Consider the following 21,154-nt stretch of genomic DNA (forward strand, 5'->3'; position numbering starts at 1 on the left):
AACTTTTGTTATCACAAAATGAATACAGTAAAAAAGTATGACTACATGGTGATTCAGGTTCTTCTTTCTCCTAAGATGCCAATCTCATGCACATCCTTTCCATTCAGTTGACTCTGACCTTTGAGAAGAGCTTATATACCTTCATAGCTATAGTCTCAGTGTACTTATCGTTTGCCTGTGCTTCCTCCCTTTGGTGTTTGAAGCACTAAAAACCATCACCTACTGCAAATACTTAATGAAATTCTGTGCTGAAATGACCAAACCCCAAGTCTATAGCAATTCAGAAAGGAGCAATCTGCTTGCTGGAGCTGTATCTTTAAAGTTAAAGACACTACATGAGACTGGTTGACAAAGCAGAAAGACAAAATGACTCATGGAGCACTACGAAAAATTGACCACCAAGAATAAGAAACCTGGGGTAGTTTGTCACAGTGTGCCTTTTTTTAGTGCAGAAACACACAATGACCATCTATGAACAGCCACACTTGTGAAGAAAGGACAGGTGTGAGGTGAATGCTGAATCTCCTGCATATTTGCAGCCCTGCCTGCACTAGGCAGCCAGCTCTAAAACAGAGTCAGTACGAGGAGGAGCGTTTGAAAAAAAAAACCTACAACAAAGCTGTTCATTTTGGAATTCAGAAAGAATACAACATCTAGCTATGACCACGCAAGAGCACCTTCCCCTGCTCTGCTCTGTGCCTCAAGCTGCCACAGTACACCACAGTTTTAGGCAGGCAGCTGCCATGCTATTCTTCTGTAAAAAAATTCCAGGTGAGATTCACTTGCTTGTTTTAGATAAAGATTTGAAACACAGGAGGCTCTGTCTGAACATAAGGAAACATTCTTTTCCTCTAAAGATGTCTGAACACAGGAACCAGTTGCCCAGAGAGCTGGTGGAGTTGCCATCCGTGGAGATACTCAAAAGCCATTTGAACACAGTCCTAGGCAATAAGCTCCAGGTGATCTGCTTTAACAGGGGGTTAGACAAGTTGACATCCAGAGGTCCCTTCCAACCTCAGCCATTCTGATTCAATGATCAGTGCCAAAATGCACTTCTACTTGGGGCTGCTCTAGTATAAACTTCACTGTTTGTGCTCTTAAACAAATGCAACACATCTGACACAAATTATGCAATGATATTATGTTTCATTTTCCATGTCTGAAACAGAGGTTGTCTGTCTAAATCCTACATTACAACAGTTATCACTGTCCCACTTACCTTTGGAACAGCATTTGCAAATAGATGATCCAGCAGCTTAACAGAATCTGTGCCTTTTACTCTAAACTTGCCAAATGGTGACAGGTCAATCACACCAACTTTTTCCATGACCTGTTTATACTCACGACCCACAGGGTCAAACCAATTTGTGCGCCGAAAGCTGGGTCTGAAACAGAGCAGTTAGACACATTAAATACAATCTTAAAATTTTGTGCTCTTTTCAGCAAAACGTAGTCTTCAGTTTCTCCAGTTTAATAATCATCCAAAAGAGACAGACTTTCCTAATTGTAGGCAGCTTACCCAATATTTTCTTTAGTCTAACATAGCTTAATAATTAAAATCCTTTAACATTTATTTAAGTTTAAGGTGTCAAAGGCTTTATTTCTGAACAGCCAAGTGTGTCTCTTTATTCCTTTATGAGCCTCATTTAGATTGGGACTCCAGTATCCCTGTGGAAAATATTTCTTTGCTGGAAGCTCCCTGATGCAGGCAAGTAACTAGGTAGGCAATCACATAGGAGTAAAGAAAAAAAAAAAAGAAAAGAAGATCAGGCTTCTCTGTTCCAGGCAACTAGAGAGAAATCAGCTTTTTCATGAAAACATTATACTGTGCTGCTGATCAAATAATGAGAAATGGACAAAAATACACTTTTATAATGAACAAGTTGTTTTCCAAGCTCCAGCTTGAGCTAGGTTGCTCGCTGCTATGCCAAACCTAGAACAGTTACAGGATACCTCGATGTGTGTTCCAAAATGTCTGCATTATCTGCATAAAATGTATTCTAAACTATGGAAAAAGCAAGAATAGAAGATCTATCTAATATATAGATCTGTAGCTGAAATGAACGATAAATGTATGCTTCTCATTAAATTTAACTAGACTGACTTTTGCTATCATGACAATGTCTCAGGGAAGGAAAAAAATAATCTTTCATTTACTTGTATCCAGTCTCATCTCCAGGTTTGTAGAACCAATGAGGTTGCTCCCATCCTGCATGAAAGCCCATTGAACATCTTGACTTTAGCAAATGATACAGCCCACTGATTCTCTCTGTTGGTCTCCCAGCAAATCTTTCTTCTTTAGGGTAACCAACTAGAGGGGAAAAGAAAAAAACAAACAAAAAACCCTCAAAAGCCATGGCATGCTAAGATCATCAGCAGCACAGAAAACATGTATATAAACAGAAATCTAGAGGCAGGCTTTGTTGGAATCCATCTTCAGGACATAAATGTATTTAATAAATACCTTCTTACCAATGTTATTAAAACCGTAAGATTCTCTTGCTTTAGCTGCTGTGTATTCTGTGGTGGTCCACTTTCCGTAGCGGTTCGGATCTAATTCTATCAGGTCAAATGGAGGTTCCCCCTCAAGGATCCAGTCACTGAGGTACTTTCCTATGCCACCAGCATGTATAATGCCATACCTTGAAAACAGGAAAAAGTCCTGCTGTGCCAAGTCTTTCATGTTTTGTTTCTTAAAATCAGTACTAAAATATACTACTAACACATACTGCAAACACACACTCTAAAGTATTTTACATTTTTCACTTTTTTTATTTGTTCTGTTTTGTCTTGTTTTCCAAGATTACATACTTACATTAACAGATATTCCTACTGCTCCATTGTCAGCAGCAGAATGTCGTCACTAATGTACAGCAGCTGCAGCGTGTGAGATTACAGCAAAAGCTCTTTCTTTAAAATTCATAATTCAATCATCTTTTCCAGGGAATTAACACTCTTAAACAATTAATACTAAAGAAAGCTTTCAAACTTCTGATGTCCATTAAATACACTTCCTAGTCATAGAATACCTCTTCTGTTTCAATCAGGTTTGATTAAACCAGACTCAGATTTGAAATCCATACTGAGACATTCTAGCAGCTCCAATGAGTATACATTCCAGTGACAAGAGCAACAGCAGCAAAAGTCAGAAGATGACACTGCAGAGATTGCTTTAAGGAATTTGAAATTCCAACAGTACTTTTTAAATTGCTCCACAGAAAATCAGAGAATGTAGAGGAACTGGGGACAAAAACAGAAGACTTGTTTGCAACGGTGCCAGAGATTGAGAAACACATTTTCTCACCTGATTTGCCTTCTCTGTTCTTAACCACAACTACAAAGAGAACTGGTTCCAGAAAGCTTATGCTAATAAAATAAACATGTAGAAATTTCTGCTAACAATCTGTAGCAAAAGCCTGTCCAGTTTCTACATTAGTTTACCGTGTCTGAAAAAAATTGTCAAAATATCTTTCTGCCTAGGCAAGATGTGAAAATAAATTCTTAGTTAGTTGTGAAATGTTCCCATAAGCACAACTGAAAAATCCTTGGAAAAAAAGTAAGTCTGTTCAAGTTTAGATTAACACACAGCAATTAAATAATAGACACTGAAACAGAATACAGAAGCTAAAATAAACTTCAGTTGCTGCTCATCAACTTTACATTCTGAAGTCTATCCCCTCCATTAAAATAGGATCTTATAAAAAAAACAAACTAAGAAATCATTTCATTCTAATGCATATGCATAAGAAGTGTGAATCCATAATATCAATAACATTACTTTGAAATAGTGGGGTCTTAATAAATAAAAGAGAAATAACAAACTGAGTACATGAGGTAATTCTGCTAAACACACCCTGTTAGGAAGTTCAGCAAAAATCTTCAGACTCAGCACAAGCTTCTGTAACCACAGCTGATGCAGTAAGGATGACTGCTTGTAAACTGCCACTTTGCAAGTGTTTCTGGTGTTAATGCAATTAAACAACTCTTAATTATTCATGGGTATAAGCTTTTTGAGCATGGCTATGATGCCTTCGAGTACAGCTCCAATCTTAGCCAGTTTAAGCCTCCCTGCACCATTCACTGCAGCCAAAAGCAAAGGGGAACAACAGCAAAGAGACCACTGCACGATTGTGAGTGCTGACAGACCAAATACGATGAAGGCTTTTTGCTTCAGCTGAAGACTGCTGAGCTGATGGCAGGGTAACCTCAGGAGCAAGATAGCACAGGGGGGACTGCCCTGCTACTACAGGTACAGCCCTGCACCTGGGCTGAGTGGTCTCTGCACTCTACAGAGCTTTGCAGCACTGACTGCGCAACCCATTGATTTTGGTTTGATTTTAGATTACACAGGATGCCCAAATCCCTTGTTACCTCAGATAATAGGGCGCTGATTGTATTAATACATCCACTGCAATTGTTCTGCACAAAAATGAAATGTGTGTTCAGGGGTAGGACGTTACAAGTAGCTGTGAAGAGTGGTACAGTGTAGTAATCTCAGTCTTCATATGATTTAGAGCAAATTTCCTTAATGAGCACAAACTGTCCTCTGGTTTTTCCTCTCTCCTGACAGATTATTTCCCCTTTGTTCCTGTCACATTCTTGTGTCTTACTTATGAGTTCCTTACTTCTCACCTGTTTCCAACTCATTCCATTCCTTTTCCTAGGAAATCTGAGTCTGCACACCATGGTCCCCTTTATAATGGCTTTGTCCCAGGTTATGGAATGGTTACACTGCTTTGAATTAAATTTTTCTGATTAAAATCCTAGCCTAATCTTGTTAACATTTTCAAAGCTGTAAGTAAATAAAAATGGGAAGCATTGAGCAACCTTAATAATAAATAGTGCTACACAATCTGCTAACTATACTTAACTTTGCATGTTAAAATGCCTAGCAAGCTGCTAATTTTAGATAATAAAAATCCCCTAATCTAACAGCACTAAGTCCTCTGTCACAATGTCCCTGCTAGTTGACTGTGAGATAAGGATTTGCTAATGCACACAAAAAGTTACAACACTGATAGAAACACTGCAGTGACCCAGAAGCACAGAACAGAGAGTCAAAAGTCCCTGAAAAGCAGACAAAGCAATCTAGTGATAGCCACGTAATTGTGAGCTGTGTGCTAAACATTTAGAGATTAATCAAACTCCTGAAATACGTTGTTTAAAGAAATTTAACCATGTAACACTAGTCTTCAGTTTTTCATATAAAGAACTTTGATTCTGCTTCCATTAACACCAATGAATTAAAACACGCTCCAAAGTCTGGCCACAGAGTAATGAACTTAAATAGTCTTTTTGGTGAACAAGGTCTAGGCAAACTGCTTTTGTAACTGTAAGTTCTGCAAATGTTACTGAAAGATAACATTATTTTTTTTAAAATCCAAGCAGCAAAGGTGAATACCTTTCACAATGAATCATTGCAAAATTACCAAGCCTTTTTATTTTGAGGACCTCAGAAAGCATGTTAGTGATACTGCTTTATCTTATGATCTGAGGGTTTGTTTGCTTTGGAATGAAAGAAAACTGGAAAAAGCTGAGCTGGATTTTGAACAGCAAATTAGGCAATTCGAAAAACAATGTAAACAGAATGTATTCAATAACAGGCACCTGGAATTGTAATTGGTTCATTCTATCCATCTTGACTCAATGGTCAGACTAAGATAATTAAAGAGAAGTCAGTGAGTGTTTTACCACTGACTCCAGTGCAGCCGTAATAAATAAGATGTAAATCACATTCAAGGAAAATGTCATAATGGGTGAGAGAATGACACCAGTAAACCACTTGTTTCTATTTTTGCACTGTCCTCTTCGTTTGCTTTCTTCCAATACCCAGCAATGTGATTTTTCAGCTCAACTTTCACAGTCAGAAACATGACTGGGTTTGTATTCCTTCAGCAGTCAGTCACACGGTATGCTGGTCTTCTGGTTAGTATACCTTCAGTTCATTACCCAAAAATTAATCCTTTACATTAAAAGCATCACAGATATTTGCCTCCAGATTAAAAGGAGGAAACAAATTTAAAAAATAGTTTGAGTTATGAAGAAGAAGTAAGAGAGAAGGATGAGCTTACATTATAGAGATTGTGGTAATTAAGACTATTTCAAATTACATTTTACGCAAAATATGTGCAAAACAATGGCCAAATCCATAAAAATGTACAAAGGTTGAGTTGACCGCCATTTTTACAATATGACAGACAAACAAAAGTTGTTACAAAGAACTTACTCACCCGAAACCAATAGCTACCCAGTAATTTCTGACACCCTGATGTGGTCCCACCATAGGAAGAATGTCTGGAGAATAGGTGATAGGACCTGCAATTGTGTTTACGATGTCTGCTTTTCTCAAAACGGGGACCATTTCCATAGCAGCCTCAATATGCTCCATTATTCTGTCTAAATCAGACTCAAAAAGTTCTTTTCCAAAACCTGCACAAATATTTGACTCTTATTATATACTTACTTACACTAAAAACACATACATTTTAAATACAGCTATGCAATCTCTCTATATGAGAGTTACATGGAATTAAACAGTGTGTATGTTCAAGCCTTTGCCACCCTACACAAGAAACAGTGTGCAAAAAACCCTAGTTACCTACAGCATCGAGTTTATTTGTCACTGCAGTTATAGTATCCTTTATACATATTTGTTTAACCCTAAGGTCATGCAAATTCAACAGTTTAATAGAAAGGAAGTGAAGGAACACAGAAACTTTCTTCTACATTAATAACACGCAATTATTTTTCTCAACATACCAATAATTTGAGAGGGGAAGAAACATGCTTCCTGTATATACTTATCATTTCCATATAACCATGTGAATTATTTCACTCCTCAGTCAGGGCTCTAAGCAACATTGATTGCTCTTTCTTAGGAAACATGCATTTTTTTAAAACAGCAATACTATTGACTTAGTATAACTTTTTGTCTGGAAGTGAAGGGAAAGCTGGAGTTTAGATATAACACAGTAATTTATTTTTTTTTTTTAGTAAGCAGCTGTATGACATTGGATATTTTTGTATTCTATACAAACGTTCAGCTCTCTTGCACTTATATCCAAGCACAGCATTTTGTCTAAGACATGTCTTTGCTGTTTCTACTTGACAATTACACTGTCCTGCAGGAACAGCAGAAATCCAGAGCTCCCATCAGTATGCTGGAGAGAACTGTAACTAAGAAAAATCCCTATTCATTCAAAAAAGGCTACATAATGCAGATTTGGTGACTGCATCTAATCACAAAGCACAGCCACCTCTTCAGAAAGTAGGCTAAGATTATATTGTACATGTGTATGTTGTGCCTATTTCAAGCAGGCTTTTCTTATGTTACATTTGTCTTTCTGTTCTTTCATTATTAGAGTTACAATTATTCTTTGAAAAAAGTTTCTGAATTACAATCATGCATTGCAAATATTTTGTATTTTCCATCACCATAACAGCCTGGGATTTATACACATTGAAATGTGTGCTAGTGCTCATCAAGTTTAAAGATTTAATGTTCTTAGTTACCTGGTGGGACTCCATTTGTTACCCATGAGTCCTGCAGCTTCATTTTCTCCTCGCTTTCATATGGACCAAATAAAAGACCATCTCTTTCTTGCCTTAGATAATATGATCCTTCTAAGTCACGAATCACAGGCAATTCTGTTTTTAGGGCTTTCACTTCAGGGATAGTTGATGTCACAACATACTGATGATGAACAGGTATGAGAGGGTGTGGTAGGTCAATCATCTTGCCTATATCACGTGCCCAGAAGCCTAGAGAAGAAAAAAAAAACCAAAACCAACATTCAAACACTAATTTAAGTGAATAGGCAGTAAAATATTTGCAGGAAACACTGTGCTTTTATATGTGACATTTTTTTCCCCATACTTCTAATTTTCACATTATTTTTCATATTATCCAGCATATTTTCCCTCCATAATTCCATGTCCTTTTTCCTAATTATACTATATATTATTATAGCATACACATATTAAAAAAATATGTAATTGGTAAATTATAAATCAGGCTTAAATTAACAGCTGCACAAACCTCTTGGTTTATTTCAGTAAAGTAGGTCTCCACTATACTCCTAGCAAAGTCAGAGACACTTAAAAAACAGAATACATTAGCTTACACCATAGGTGTTAACCTAGCCTCCTACAATCAACCAAAGGAGTTCGTATGCTTTCCCAAGACAGCAGTAAAGTCCTAACACACCAAAAGAGCAAGGAAGTACTTTCAGACAGCCAACCTCAAGAATCGGAGTTTCTTTCCTCTTTCACATGCATCATGTGACTCATGTTAATTATGTCTCTCACACAGCAATCAATTCATTATAATGTTCACATCAGAAGTTCTGATACAGATTGTGACCAGAAAATGCAAGCAACAATTTTCCTGCTTCTGAAACTGGCTCAAGATCCTTCACATATACCATGAGGCATAAGTTAAAGAAGACTTAATTCTTCTCTGTTAAGGTTAAGCTGGTAAGACACATTCACTTAGAGAGATACTTGTGGCAAAGTCAAGGAGTGGAAAACACTTAATTGCCAAACTTATTAATTTTGGCTCTGCATCATGGCTTACATCTGCTGTGAGGCTGGAACATAACAGTATTGGGAATTGGACAAGTACATCTGACTGGAATGGCGGCTGCTCTAAGAAGCTTTGAATATCCCTCAGCCCCACTCTCCTGACTCTTTAGATCAGGGAGCAGAGGTCTCAGGAGTGGGAATGAAGGGGGAAAATTGGATGAAATAGGAGCTTCAGGGGAGTCTGGGAGTGAGCACTGGGAAGGGTAAAATGAAAGAGGAAAGAAAGGTAGCAGGGCCTTCCAAATAAAAGGTTATGTGACATATGGTACCCAGAAAACGAAGGTAGGTCAGCCTAGTTCTTGTGCAGCCAGCTGACTCCAAACTGCTTATGGCAAACTATCTCTAGCAAGATTTGCAACCTAACACAGCCACCCCTTCTCCTGGGACATACACTTCATGTTGCCCAGCTTAATATGCAACTTTTCTTCCTTTTTGTTGATTACTTGTCTTAAAACATTCCTACCTCTCTCTTCAATTCCAAGACTTCCATTCCACACCCCCCAAGATCTGGTCAAAGTTTCTCAGGGCCCTGAGGGCAGCAAAAGGCATAAATGATCCTGAACAGCCTCACCTGGGACTTCTATCCCCACTCCTGCCTATGGACACAGGTCAGTTGTGTCATTCCAGGTCAGCTCAGGTCCTTCAGAACCTGTCTGAGCTGGTTTGATTGTAGGTGTGTGCAGCTCTGTCACAACCATGCCTGTGCCTGGCCATGGAACACATTGATCCAGACCCTGATCCGTGGACTACTTCTCAGCTTGACCTCAGCTCAGTCTCATCTCCACAGTCCTGCCTGTTGATTACTGGGCACTATTCAACCCTGGTTTCTGTCACCAGGCCTGTTCCTGACCTGTGGTCACATTCTTGGCTTGGCCTCTGCCTGGCTTCATCACCATGGATCTGACTGTGCTTCATCTCCACAAGCTTGTCAGGAGATCTGTGGGCTGAACCTAGCTGTGAGTCCTGGGCCTTCCCTGCTCCCTTCCCTGTGCCCTATCAGACAGAGCACCTGCTGGCTCAGCCAGCCTTATTACCATGCTTGGCTCCCTGTTCCATCAGGAGCAGCCGGCTCACGCCGCTTGCTGACATTAACTTTGGAATACATCCTTTCACCTCTGGCTGGCATGGCTTAAAGCCAGGGCAATTAGGAAAGCTGAATTGGTCTATGCTGGCCTTGTGCCACTCCCCCATGCCAGCAGGACCAGCCTCAGGGACTAACACCCGTGGTTTTTACAAATGCAACATTTCCAACAAAAACATTTTCTGTGGTGACTCAATAATTGCTGATAGCCACCTGAAGCAAGGGAGCAGGAAATTCAGCATCACCATCAAGAGATCTGTTCAGTTAAAAGCCCCTGTCCAATCAATACTGCCCAGTCAATACTAGAAACCAGCACCTGTTGCTCTGCCATTATCATATGTAAGGCTTTTGCTTCTTAATGGCAGCCTTACCACTTGGAGGAGACTCTCTGCCAGAATGCTTGTTAGGTCAGTTATATTGGCTCAGGGATGATCCTGCCTTAGTTGTACACAGTGAATGATCCAAAATATCCTTTAAGACTACTGAAACACAACTTATGTTCGCTAGTACAGAAAATGATGAAAAAATTCTAATAAAACTGCATTTCTAGTACATCTGTAAGGGTTTATTGCATTACACATGACACACACAAATGTGGATTTAAGTGGAGGCTAAAAATCTTTAGGGAATGTCTTTTGATTTGGGCATTTTCCTATCACCTAAAAATAAAACTATTTTAAGGTAATGTCAGCTAATGATCCACAGAGAACAAAAGGTGAAGTAGCAGAAAATTAGGTCTTTGAAACCTAACTTTGTTTCTTTCAGAAAAAGAGAAATTTTCTTAGTCATGAAGTTTTGCAGAATAACACTACAAACACAGCTGATTTTAAAATGCTTTTGAGTAAGAGGTTTGCTTAAAATAAAATCTTCAGTATTGTCTTCTAAAAAAAGTCACTTATGGTAAGTGTGTATTTAATTGCTTAGAATAACAAGTGACATTTACTAATTAAAAAATATTACAATTTCTTTAAGGTTTCTGAACGATATGCAAATGTATTACAAAATGGAAAATGGAAAAAGGAAGAACATATTCTCTGAAACAGAATTCTAATTGGAAGCAGATATCAAGTCCTATTACATATAGTAGAGATAAATGAAGGCATACATTATGTCTCTAGGACATTCATGAAGATTAAATTGTAAAGATTGCAAACACCTGATGCTGAAATATTTAGTAGTTTTATTCCTTAGCATATCTGCTGAAGTATGTAATCTGACTATCTCTTGTTTTTGAAAATCTCCCACTGCTACTTATATATAAATGATTGTATATAGTGTGTACATGTCTGAAAATATGCTTATATACACACACACACACACCGTATATATAAACTAAATTCACTATTTTTGCAGAGTTTAATCAAACATTACATTATAAATAGGTTGCAAATCACTTCAGCAGGCTCAGTACCAGTTAGTTCATGTCAGGGATTATTTATTAGGCATCTACTTTCCTTCAAAATGGAAATCTCACATAAGGAACAGCTTAAGATTGGTTGAAACTAGTTTGTTCCAGTTCCTGAGCAGATGTCAGTTGTGGGGTGAGGCGGGGGAAGAGAGAATGTAAAGAGCCTTCTTATGTATTTTTTTTTGCAATATGAGCCTAAAATATGAGCTCTGAATTATACCAGTCATGATCTGTAGTGGAATGAGGCAAGGCCGAGAAAAAGAATGAATGTTATCTGAGAAAACATTTATAAGAGATATGTGTTATACAGGATTGATTTTACATCATTAGCCAGAATGTTAAGCAATATGTGCTTCGAATATTCATTTTGGCTGAACAGTTAACTACACAGGAGAAATAAGTAAATATATTGTTGATTTAATAAATTATTAAATAAAAAAAATACTTATGAACAGTTCAGAAGGGTGCATTCTAATTTTTGCAAATGAACTTTGAAAAGCATTTACCGAAAAACTCCATCTAAAGTCAACTTGATACATAAGCCAAAGAAAGATAACTACGCTATGAAACTGTAAGAAAATTACCACATCTGTGATATTTCATCCATACGATGTAGAGCCAACAGTTAGGAACGAGTGCCTAGAAGTCTGTAGCCTAAATAAGTCTGACTGCCAAAAAAGCTGCCTTTCCATTTCATTATCTTGGATCACTCCCAGACCAATATATCCACACTGTGTAACAAATGACATACAGATCCTATTTGTAAGAGAGCTTGTGATTTTGTAACTGAATGCTGTCCCACAATTCATGCCTGAAAGCCATGAACTGACAGTCCAAAGGCAATCAAATATTGACACCTCTCATTTCCAAGTGTCTGACTCTGCAATCTACGTAAAATTCTTTTAATTTGCTTTCCCTGTTTGTGTGGTTGTTTGCTTTCCAAAAAGCATATTAGATTCCAGTAGTCCTCTTTTTCTCCCAAACGTGGCACTCATGAGCAAGCTTAGAGCCTCAAGGTGAACTTTTTCAGATCCTTGCTATTTAAGCTAGGCATATAGCAATAGCAGGTGACCACCTATGTATGGAAGGCATATGATGAGAAAGTGCACCTTTCAATGGGTTTTCCAGTTAGTCTTTATTGAAAGCCTGGAATGATCTAACACAGGGCTGATGAATGATCTACAGCCCAGACACTGAGAGAAAGGTCACCCAGTAAAGCTCATGCCCTGCGAGTTCAGCCATTTTATCCCACTCTCTCCAAATTTCTCTCTATCCCAATCTTCTCTCTTCACCATCCCTGCTTGGCTCATACCTGCTCTTCTTTTCTGCTGTCCTTACATACTCCATGCAATTCAATACAGGTGCTTGGTGTCAGCTAGTTTGTAAATTTGAAGAGTACACAAATGCTTATATTAAATCTTACCTGCAGTATTCACAATTCTCTTTGCTCGAATTATTCCAAGTGGAGTTTCAACTTCCCATGTCCCATCTGATCGGGAGTTAAGATCAGTCACTTGGATGGGATAATTTAACTGGGCACCATATTTTCTGGCTCCTGCAGCCAAAGCCATAGTGAGAGAATACGGATCGATATGACCATCTCCAGGGTTATACAGGCCAGCTAAAACCTAAGTGGAGGTAAAATTCCCCAAATGAAATAAATTAAAAATTATCAAAATTAGCTAAATTTAAAAAAAACCCACTTCCTTTCTTGAATATAGTAAACCTTAAGAAGTCAAATGAAAATAAATTTTCAAAACGTGATATTATTGGCCTACATAGAACTATCCAACTTAACAATCATCTAAAGGAGTAAAATTGCTCAGATCTCCCGTGCAATCAAAGGTTGCAATGCTTTAATGTTATAATATTATATACATAGTGATTAATAGTATGCACACTGGACTAAAATGCACATGAGTCTGATTTTAGGCTATAATACATCTTTTTTTCATTGAAAAACAAGAATTACAATTTGTATAAAGAAAGTAGACCATACGTATTTATATCTGATAGACCAATATTTAATTGCAATGGAAATTATATTTCATAAAACCAGCTTCTTTACCTTATCCATGTTCAATAAGGGAAATAGCTCTTGTACTTTCTCAGGCGTGATTAGGTACTGCTCTGTTGGGTGCCAACCAGCACGAGTCATTTGGTATTTGAATTCATCCACCCTAGTAGGGGTTGAAGCAATTCTGATACTGCCAGGCTGATGAAATCCCACAGACTAAACCAAAGAGAAATAGTGAATTACTGAAAGAACCTTTACTGATTGCCATATATGCATGTTTCTATGCTATGGGAAGTCTAACAGGAATTTTGTCACTAACATCACCGAAAGAAAATTCAAGTAAGTTAGGGGCTCCTGAAGGAACAGGGCTTAGATATAAACCCCTAGAGAAAATAATTTTTCAAGAAGTTATCAAATTAATCTCCTAGATTAATGCATACTATCTTCAAAACAGTTGCAAGAAGCATTTATTGAATGTCATGATACTTTTACTTTTATTAAGATTTGATTAATACTTGATGTATGCACTTGCACAGTTTCAAAAATAGAATCAGGTATGTCTCAAAAATAAGTATATCTAACAGCTTATATTAAAGTCTATCATCCACATAATTTCCTATTGAAATGCTGCAGAATATATTTAACTAACTAAGCACCTTTATTGACATGATGAATAACCACTCGCCTTTTCTGCCTTCTTAATAAAGTAAACATCCTTACAGAGCTAGACACTGACCGCTTACCTTCTGGTACACACTATATTTTTCACTTTTTCTATGTTACCTCACAGGACAATAATAGGGCTGAATTAAGTTTTTTACTGAAATTCACAATGATAATCTGCTGTGGTATCTTATCTAGTTGAGTGGTAGAAAGAAGAAAAAAGCATTTTATGACAAATAGAAAAAATACATGTCATATTAAATACGACAAATGTAAAAAAACCTCTACAAAATTTGTAACTAGTACAGTGAGGATTGTGCAATTTCTGCTGCAGTCCGAAGCAAGCATGAATTTAGTAAATGAAATCTATATGGCTGAGTGATGCCAGATAAAAAGGATGACACCTGTGTTTCTCTGCATATCCATTCCTTAAATCACTACATAAAAACACATCTCTGAAAAGAATGGGAAGAATTGCAGCAATTTTCTCAAGTACAGACAGCATCGTATCATATGAATTTTTAAGTGGACACGTTTAAAACAGGAATGTATCATAATCAATCCATTCATTCCAGATCTCTGATGCTATTTGAGCTCCTCTATCAAGCTAAAGTTGCAGACTCTCAATCTGCTGAGCTCATGAGATGTTTTATGAACACCATTTTCTCAAACTGTAGAGGGATCTGGGAAACCATCTAAAATACATAGAGACTAAGCATGCAGAAGAGTTTGTTTCATTAAAAAAGGCCACAATCCCACTCCACACCCTTATCAACTACAAACTTTTTTGTAAGACTATTACTGCAGCTAGTATTACTCTGAATTAATACTTTAAAGGTTAAGGTGATTACCTGCCCAGTCTCTTCTTCCAGTTTCTCATAGAGCTTGATGCTGTAAGCATGGATTTTCTTCAGGTTTATTCCAGGATGAAAATAAGTAGTTAAGCCAGCCTCAAATAAGAAATAGGAAAAATAACACCATAAATTAGAAATGTAATGTTCTTTCCTTCCTTCCAACTGTCAAGATACCATAAAGAAACACATGGATACAGTCAATTGCTACAAAAATAAAATCCTTTCCCTACTTAAGGCATTTTTGTTTTCTGCACAGGTGTCTTTCCATCTGTCCTTTCTCATCAAATGTGTCAACCTATGATAGTTTTGCAGCTGTTCTCTCCTGTGGTTTCCTTTCTTCCTTAAGTTATTCAGCTGACTGCTTCCTATCTTTTGGAAGGTACACACAAACTTAATTTCTGACAACTAAGTCAAATTATTAACTCTAAATGTCCTGTAGTAAGGTCTTTTCTCTCTGTAAATGGAGATGGGAGAGAAACCAAACCTTCAGGAAGACCATATCTTCACATGAATTCTTACATTCCTGGAGCGTGAACAGCAGGGCAGTGGAAGCTGATATTCTTCTATTCTCCACAGTTGTCTCATGTGGCAGCTAAAGAGCAACTGCTGCATTCCAGAAGTAGTTTAAAGAATTATTGTATACATTCTGTACATCACTGTACTAGGTCTGACTTCAGAAAGCTGTCAAGCTCTTTTGAGTTTATGTAAAGGTAAAACCAAGAAGTTACTACAGCCTCTTTTATATTTAAGGAAACTATTCACCTGCCTACAATGGAGATGGCTGCATCAACCTAATGACATTCATAACTGCAGTCATTTAGCACTTCAAAAAGCAGAATACAGTGTTACCGAAGTTAAGTGTATGTCCTGAATTTGTCAACTCATTAACACCCTTCTTCAAGTGAGACAGTACAAATGTAAAATTAACTTAGGTTTCCAAGATAACTACACTGATTTAAATATTTTATATACATAGTGCATTTTTTGCTAACTAAAACAGAGCTTATTCAAACATTAAGGTTGCTTCCATTAAGGGAGCTAGACGATGGAGTCCATCTTCGACTTTAGGGATCCTTTGAGAAAAATGATAGCAGTCAAAAGTAAAAAGTAACACATATAGCATAGTTTTGATACTTTCCTTCTAAGTTGCCCAGTTTGCATAAACATTAAATACTCTTGATTTTAACTTGTCAACTCCGTTCAGTGCTATGTATTTTGAGGCTTTAACTTTTAAAGTTAGTGGAATATCTGTAACCATATGAATAACAAAAGCAAGATTTAATGATCTTTAAAGATATAATAATGCTAAAAAGATATTAAATGTTACAATTCTCTATAATTAAAATATCATATATTAAATCACACAACCTCATTTTTTTAAACAATGGCCTCTTCTGTCCTATCTTTCTTGGTGCAGTTTCACATTTAAGACAGGATCTTTTTCTTCTGAAAGTTAGTTTCAAATTGTTCTTAGCAAATAGCTTACACCCAGATACCATTTCCATCAAAAAACATAGCTCATACTCACTGACATGACAGGTACTCATTATCTTCAGAGAAGGAGGGTCATTACTGTCTGGCATTACTGATTGTATGTCTTGATGCTATCCACAAGCTTGAAAGCTTTTCTTACCTTTATTTGCGAGAATTTTATCTTTCTGATATCTTAGTTTATATATGATATCATAGTGTACCACATCACTGAAATGCCAAAATAATCCAGTGGAAAAGAGTGTAAAATAAATCATTTGCCAGTATTAATTTTTCAGTTGTGTCTGTATTTTATTCATAAATTTGACTCTAAGTATGTTTGGTATTGTTCACTACCTCAACAGTCTGCATTTATAAAGTGATCACACAAACATGTAGGAGTGAGATAAATCTATTAATGGTCCCACTAAGGACAAAGAAGGTGGGCTGGATTCTTAAAGTCCCTGGGCTAAAGTAATAGTTTGGAAAAAATACTGCTTGCAATCATTAGCATCGTACTGGACACAGGTGAAGATTAGGTATTTGACTAATTGTGGGTTTTATCTCATTTGATACATGTGCTTTTATATGGTCATGAACACATTTATTTTAATTACATTAGACTAAACCCCAGGGCTCTTTTACTGTAGAATTTGTAATTAAAAATGTTTGTTTCTTAAAAACTACGTTCGAAGGGCCTTTTTTTTTCTGTGTATACACAATGAGGAAATAAATTAGGCATCAAAATGTTGAAATTTCTTTAGCTGTGTAAAGTAACCTAGGAATAACTAATTCACTTCTACCTGCAAAGTTTTTCATCTCATAATTACTTTTACTGTCATCTTTTATTTATGTAAACATTTTCTGATCTTCTTTTATTTTTCCAAATGGAGTAATACATTTTCCAGATATAAGGAAATTCCATTTTCATGGTCACTATTAGTGTAGTCTTTTTTAACTAAATAAGCCACAAATCACTTGTAAGTTAGCTATAAAATCATATATATTCATAAGCATTTAATTGTATGAATTAAATAAATACTTCACTCTCTGACGCTTTCAAGTGAAAGAATTTTAAATGCATTTGATGCCTTTCGCCTCTGATAATGAATGTTTCTGATTTCAGGAGCGCAGCTGGGAGACAACCATAACCTGGCTGCACTGTATAAAAATTAGGATCATAAAATCATAAAATAATGATAATGAAACAAACAGATTGAATGAGACCTTGGGAGATCTCTCTCCAACTTCATATTCAAAGCAGGGTCAGCTAAAGGATCAGATCACATTGCTCAAGATTTTCTTCAGCCTGTCCTTTGAAAATCTCCAAAGATGGAGGCTGCACCACTTTCCTGGCTAAGCATAGAACTTTGCCTTTGTCCTTGTTAAATTCCATAAAGCTCCTGTCCTTTCATCCTTCCAGCCTGTCTAGTTCCCTCAGCATCACAGTTATGCCCTATGCATTGCCTGATCATCCCAGTTTGGTGTAAACTGCAAACTTGATGAGCACGTACTTTGTCACCTACTCCAGATTATTGAAAAACATATTAAACAGGATGGGTGCCTGGTCAGACTCCTGTGACACTCTACTTATTTCCAGGCCTTGGGTAGCATATGACCCATTAACCACTACCCTCTGAGCCTAGCCATCCAAATAGTCTTTTAATTTTCTAGTTGTCCAGCCATATAGACCATAGCATCTTCAGCTGAATACATGAATATTATGGGAAATGGTGTCTAAAGTACTGCTAAAATCTAGATAAGTGACATCAACTGATCTCCCCTTGTCCAAGAATTCAGTCATTTCATAATAGAAGGCAATCAGGTTTCATCAGACATGATTTATTCTTGGCAAATCCTGACTCTTCCCTGTCAAATTTTTTCTCCTTTATGAGCCTAGATCTGAGACTTGTTTGATGATTTTTCCAATAACCAAATTATGGTTAGCTGGCCTTTAGCTACTCTGCTCAGCCCTTCGGCATTTTAAAAGGATGCATACATACACCTTTCTCCAAATGTCTGGCACCTCCACCAATCTCAACAGCCTTTCAAGGTTGATACATCTGCAGATTTGCAATGCCATGAGCAGTCAGTGCCTCACTCCTGTACTTAAGTCAAAGTACTCTTTGAGTGTTTCATAGTTATGATTCAATACACAAGATGCATGATCTGACACTATGCATGGTGTTGCTCTGTTTGCTGAACTACGGTATAGCTGTCTAAAATACACAAAGTTATTGAATTTTGTTTCTCCTAACTACATACAATGTGTTTTCTTTTGCTTTGTTTGTTGAAAAGCACGTGAAATGAAATATACTACTTATATATTGCAGACAGTGACTTTTTAAAATTTCATTTTCTACTGTTGTTCTTTAATAAGAGCCCAAACACACAAATTATCTACAACAAGATGAAGCATTCTAGACTTCAGACTTCCTCCCCTGGGAGAAGTACAAGAATAAAATACAATACATCTGATACATTCTCCTTAATTTGTTCCTGAAAGGCACTCAGATAAAGTATGCATAAATGTTCTATAGTACTAACAGAGTAGTTCTAGAGACATTAAACTGTTGGGTTTTCTCCTCTTTTATACTGAATCACAGAATATTCCGAGTAGGAAAGAAAGAACAAGGATCAAGTCGAACTCTGAAGTAAATAGCCCATACTGGGATTAAATCTGCAACCTTGGCATTATTAGCACCGTGCTCTAACCAACTGGGCTAATCTCAGGGTCTACACACAGGGATAACAACCTCCCAATTTCAGATAAGAATAACTGGAAATTAATGGAAAAAGGATCTATTATTGTATTATTGTGGCAAGCTTTATTTCATTTTGTTACATTACCTGCTCCAGACATTAATGTAGAAAATATGGAATTACATACATGTATGTTGTGCACCAGTATGTCCACATGATTAGCATTACTATAGGAGGTGTCCCCACTCTAATATTATTACATGTATGTCTTTTTAGTTCTTTTCCTTAAAATGCAGACAAACTTTCAGGCTTAAAAAACCCCCAGAGTGTACAGTTGTTATATTTGCTCCCCCAAGACTTTATATAATTTCAGCAGTGGCAGGAAAGAAAGCCAGGAAATAAAAAGGTAATGAAACTTCCACACCATTATATACACAAACTGCTGTTAATTTGAGACATTGACAAAATATTTCTTACTGCATGCCAGGTAGATCCTGCAGTGAGCTCAGATTTTTCTAGCAGAACAACATCCTTCAAGCCAGCTTTAGCCAAGTGATAGGCTAGACTCACACCAACACAACCACCTCCAATGATCACTGTGTCTGCTCTGTCTTTCCCCAAGGAAGGAGATGAGGTTTTTTTCCTAAAAAAAAAGAAAAAATTACAAAAAGGCAATTTTCCATCTCTTTTGTTTACTGTTTCAATGATAATAAAACTTGGTGTCTGCTTGGCAATTTACACACCTAACTTAAACCCCAACATGTTCACCTGTATCTTCTTTTAAAGTAAATGCTCTCGGAGGGTCATATATGTAAACAGTAGCAATACAAAAAAAACCAAAGCAAGCTTGCTTCCACTTGCAACTTTAAAACTTGTGTTATTACCCAATATAACTTTATATGTAGATCTTATTTTTCAATAACAAACTGGCCCCCCAAATGACAGTGTCAAAACCTGACTTTTCGAAAGTGCTATAGAATGTGCAACACAAAGTCTTTAAAAAATGTCTCCTTAATAAGGCTCCTTAATAAATTTCTAAAGCCAGTGTCAGTAGACTATGACAGTGTATGTGTTCATGAACAATGAAACTTGGTTTTTATTTTATATTCTGCCATGTTCTTGTTTTCTGAAGACAAAACATTATAGAAACAGGTTTTTGTCAATTGCTCACACCTGCTACCCCACCACACTGTATTTTCACAACTACTTTAGGCCAGCATAAACCAGAACTGCTACCATAGGCAGTCCCATTCTTCTCTAAGTCATCTGATCCTCCTCTCTACTACCTCATCCACAGACAGCCAAGCAGTAAGCTACATGTGGAAATTTATAACGGTTTTTAAAAAAGTATTTCTTTTGGTGTGAGACAAGGTAGGACATATTAGTACAGTAGCAGTACACACTACGTAAACCACAGTATCTCTCCCTTCAGGACAGTTAATCAATACTCAATTTTATCTCTCCTTGTATACTTGCAACTTCTCTGGCAACAGACTTTCTAATGTATAACTAGTCTTCCAGTCAGAAAACAAAGCTACTAGTTTTATGTATTATGAAGAGAGATCTTATGACATTTTAACTGCAATTGCAGGAGGAATGTGCACCATGCTTACTCTCTAGGTAGTAACGAATAAATGGGAGGACAGAACACCACAGGTTTGTGTATTTGGTGCACCACACATTTGCATGTGTTCTTTTTTGCGATTACATATTAATTTTTGCAAGTTAACAGTAAGCTGTTTAACAGCCAAATGTGAGACACTTACACCACTCCTCTACTGAATTTTGAGGCACGTGTTAATCAAGGTCAACCACAGAGGCTTTTCTCATGCTTCTTTTATGCTGTGGATTTGAGATTTTCTCACCTGACTTTCAGGTTTTTTCAAACCTTTCCCCAGGAGCCCCGCAAAGATCCGGGGTGGACCTTCCCGGTGAAGTACACCTTCACCCAGATGTTTGATCGTGCCAGTTAAAACCGGTCAGTACTTGCTCATCGGTATGGCCCAGAGGACACCAGGAGGGATCTCTTACACCAAGTCAGCAACGCACCCCGGATGGTTCCGGCTTTGCCGCAGCAACGCGAGGCGCTGGGAGATGCACTCCCTGCCCTCAGGTGATCCGTCCGGCCGCTGGTAGAGCATCGCAGGCCGGCGGCAGGAGCCCGCCCCTCTCACCGCCTTCCCTGCGCATCCCCGACAGCAGCATCACCGGGAGCCGCGGCTTCGGGCGGCGCGGAACCACGCGCGGACTGTGCGGCCGCGCCCGCCCTCCGCCGCCCCGCCGCCCGCACTCACCACCCCGGTGGGCGAGGGGCCTCAGGGCCGCCCGCGCCGAGGGGGCTGGCCGGCGAGGGGGCTGCAGCAATCGTCGCAGAA

At 37.7% G+C, this 21,154-nt stretch overlaps 1 protein-coding gene across 1 annotated transcript in view; it reads right to left on the reverse strand.

The window, feature by feature from the left end:
• The window catches only part of DMGDH (dimethylglycine dehydrogenase), a 39,512-nt gene extending 18,739 nt beyond the window's left edge, over positions 1-20,773 (reverse strand). The window contains exons 1-10 of the mRNA XM_029958972.1: positions 20,766-20,773; positions 19,257-19,422; positions 14,604-14,702; positions 13,141-13,305; positions 12,496-12,700; positions 7,513-7,761; positions 6,231-6,429; positions 2,473-2,642; positions 2,158-2,311; positions 1,220-1,385 (exon numbers count right to left, since the gene is read on the reverse strand). Of these exons, the coding sequence (XP_029814832.1) occupies positions 1,220-1,385; positions 2,158-2,311; positions 2,473-2,642; positions 6,231-6,429; positions 7,513-7,761; positions 12,496-12,700; positions 13,141-13,305; positions 14,604-14,702; positions 19,257-19,422; positions 20,766-20,773 (1,581 nt within the window). The remainder of the gene's footprint in view (positions 1-1,219; positions 1,386-2,157; positions 2,312-2,472; positions 2,643-6,230; positions 6,430-7,512; positions 7,762-12,495; positions 12,701-13,140; positions 13,306-14,603; positions 14,703-19,256; positions 19,423-20,765) is intronic.
• Positions 20,774-21,154: the final 381 nt, after the last annotated feature.

Source organism: Manacus vitellinus, unplaced genomic scaffold (genome assembly GCF_001715985.3).
Source record: "Manacus vitellinus isolate BGI_N305 unplaced genomic scaffold, ASM171598v3 scaffold_18_pilon, whole genome shotgun sequence".
Classification (NCBI taxonomy): Eukaryota; Metazoa; Chordata; class Aves; order Passeriformes; family Pipridae; genus Manacus; species Manacus vitellinus.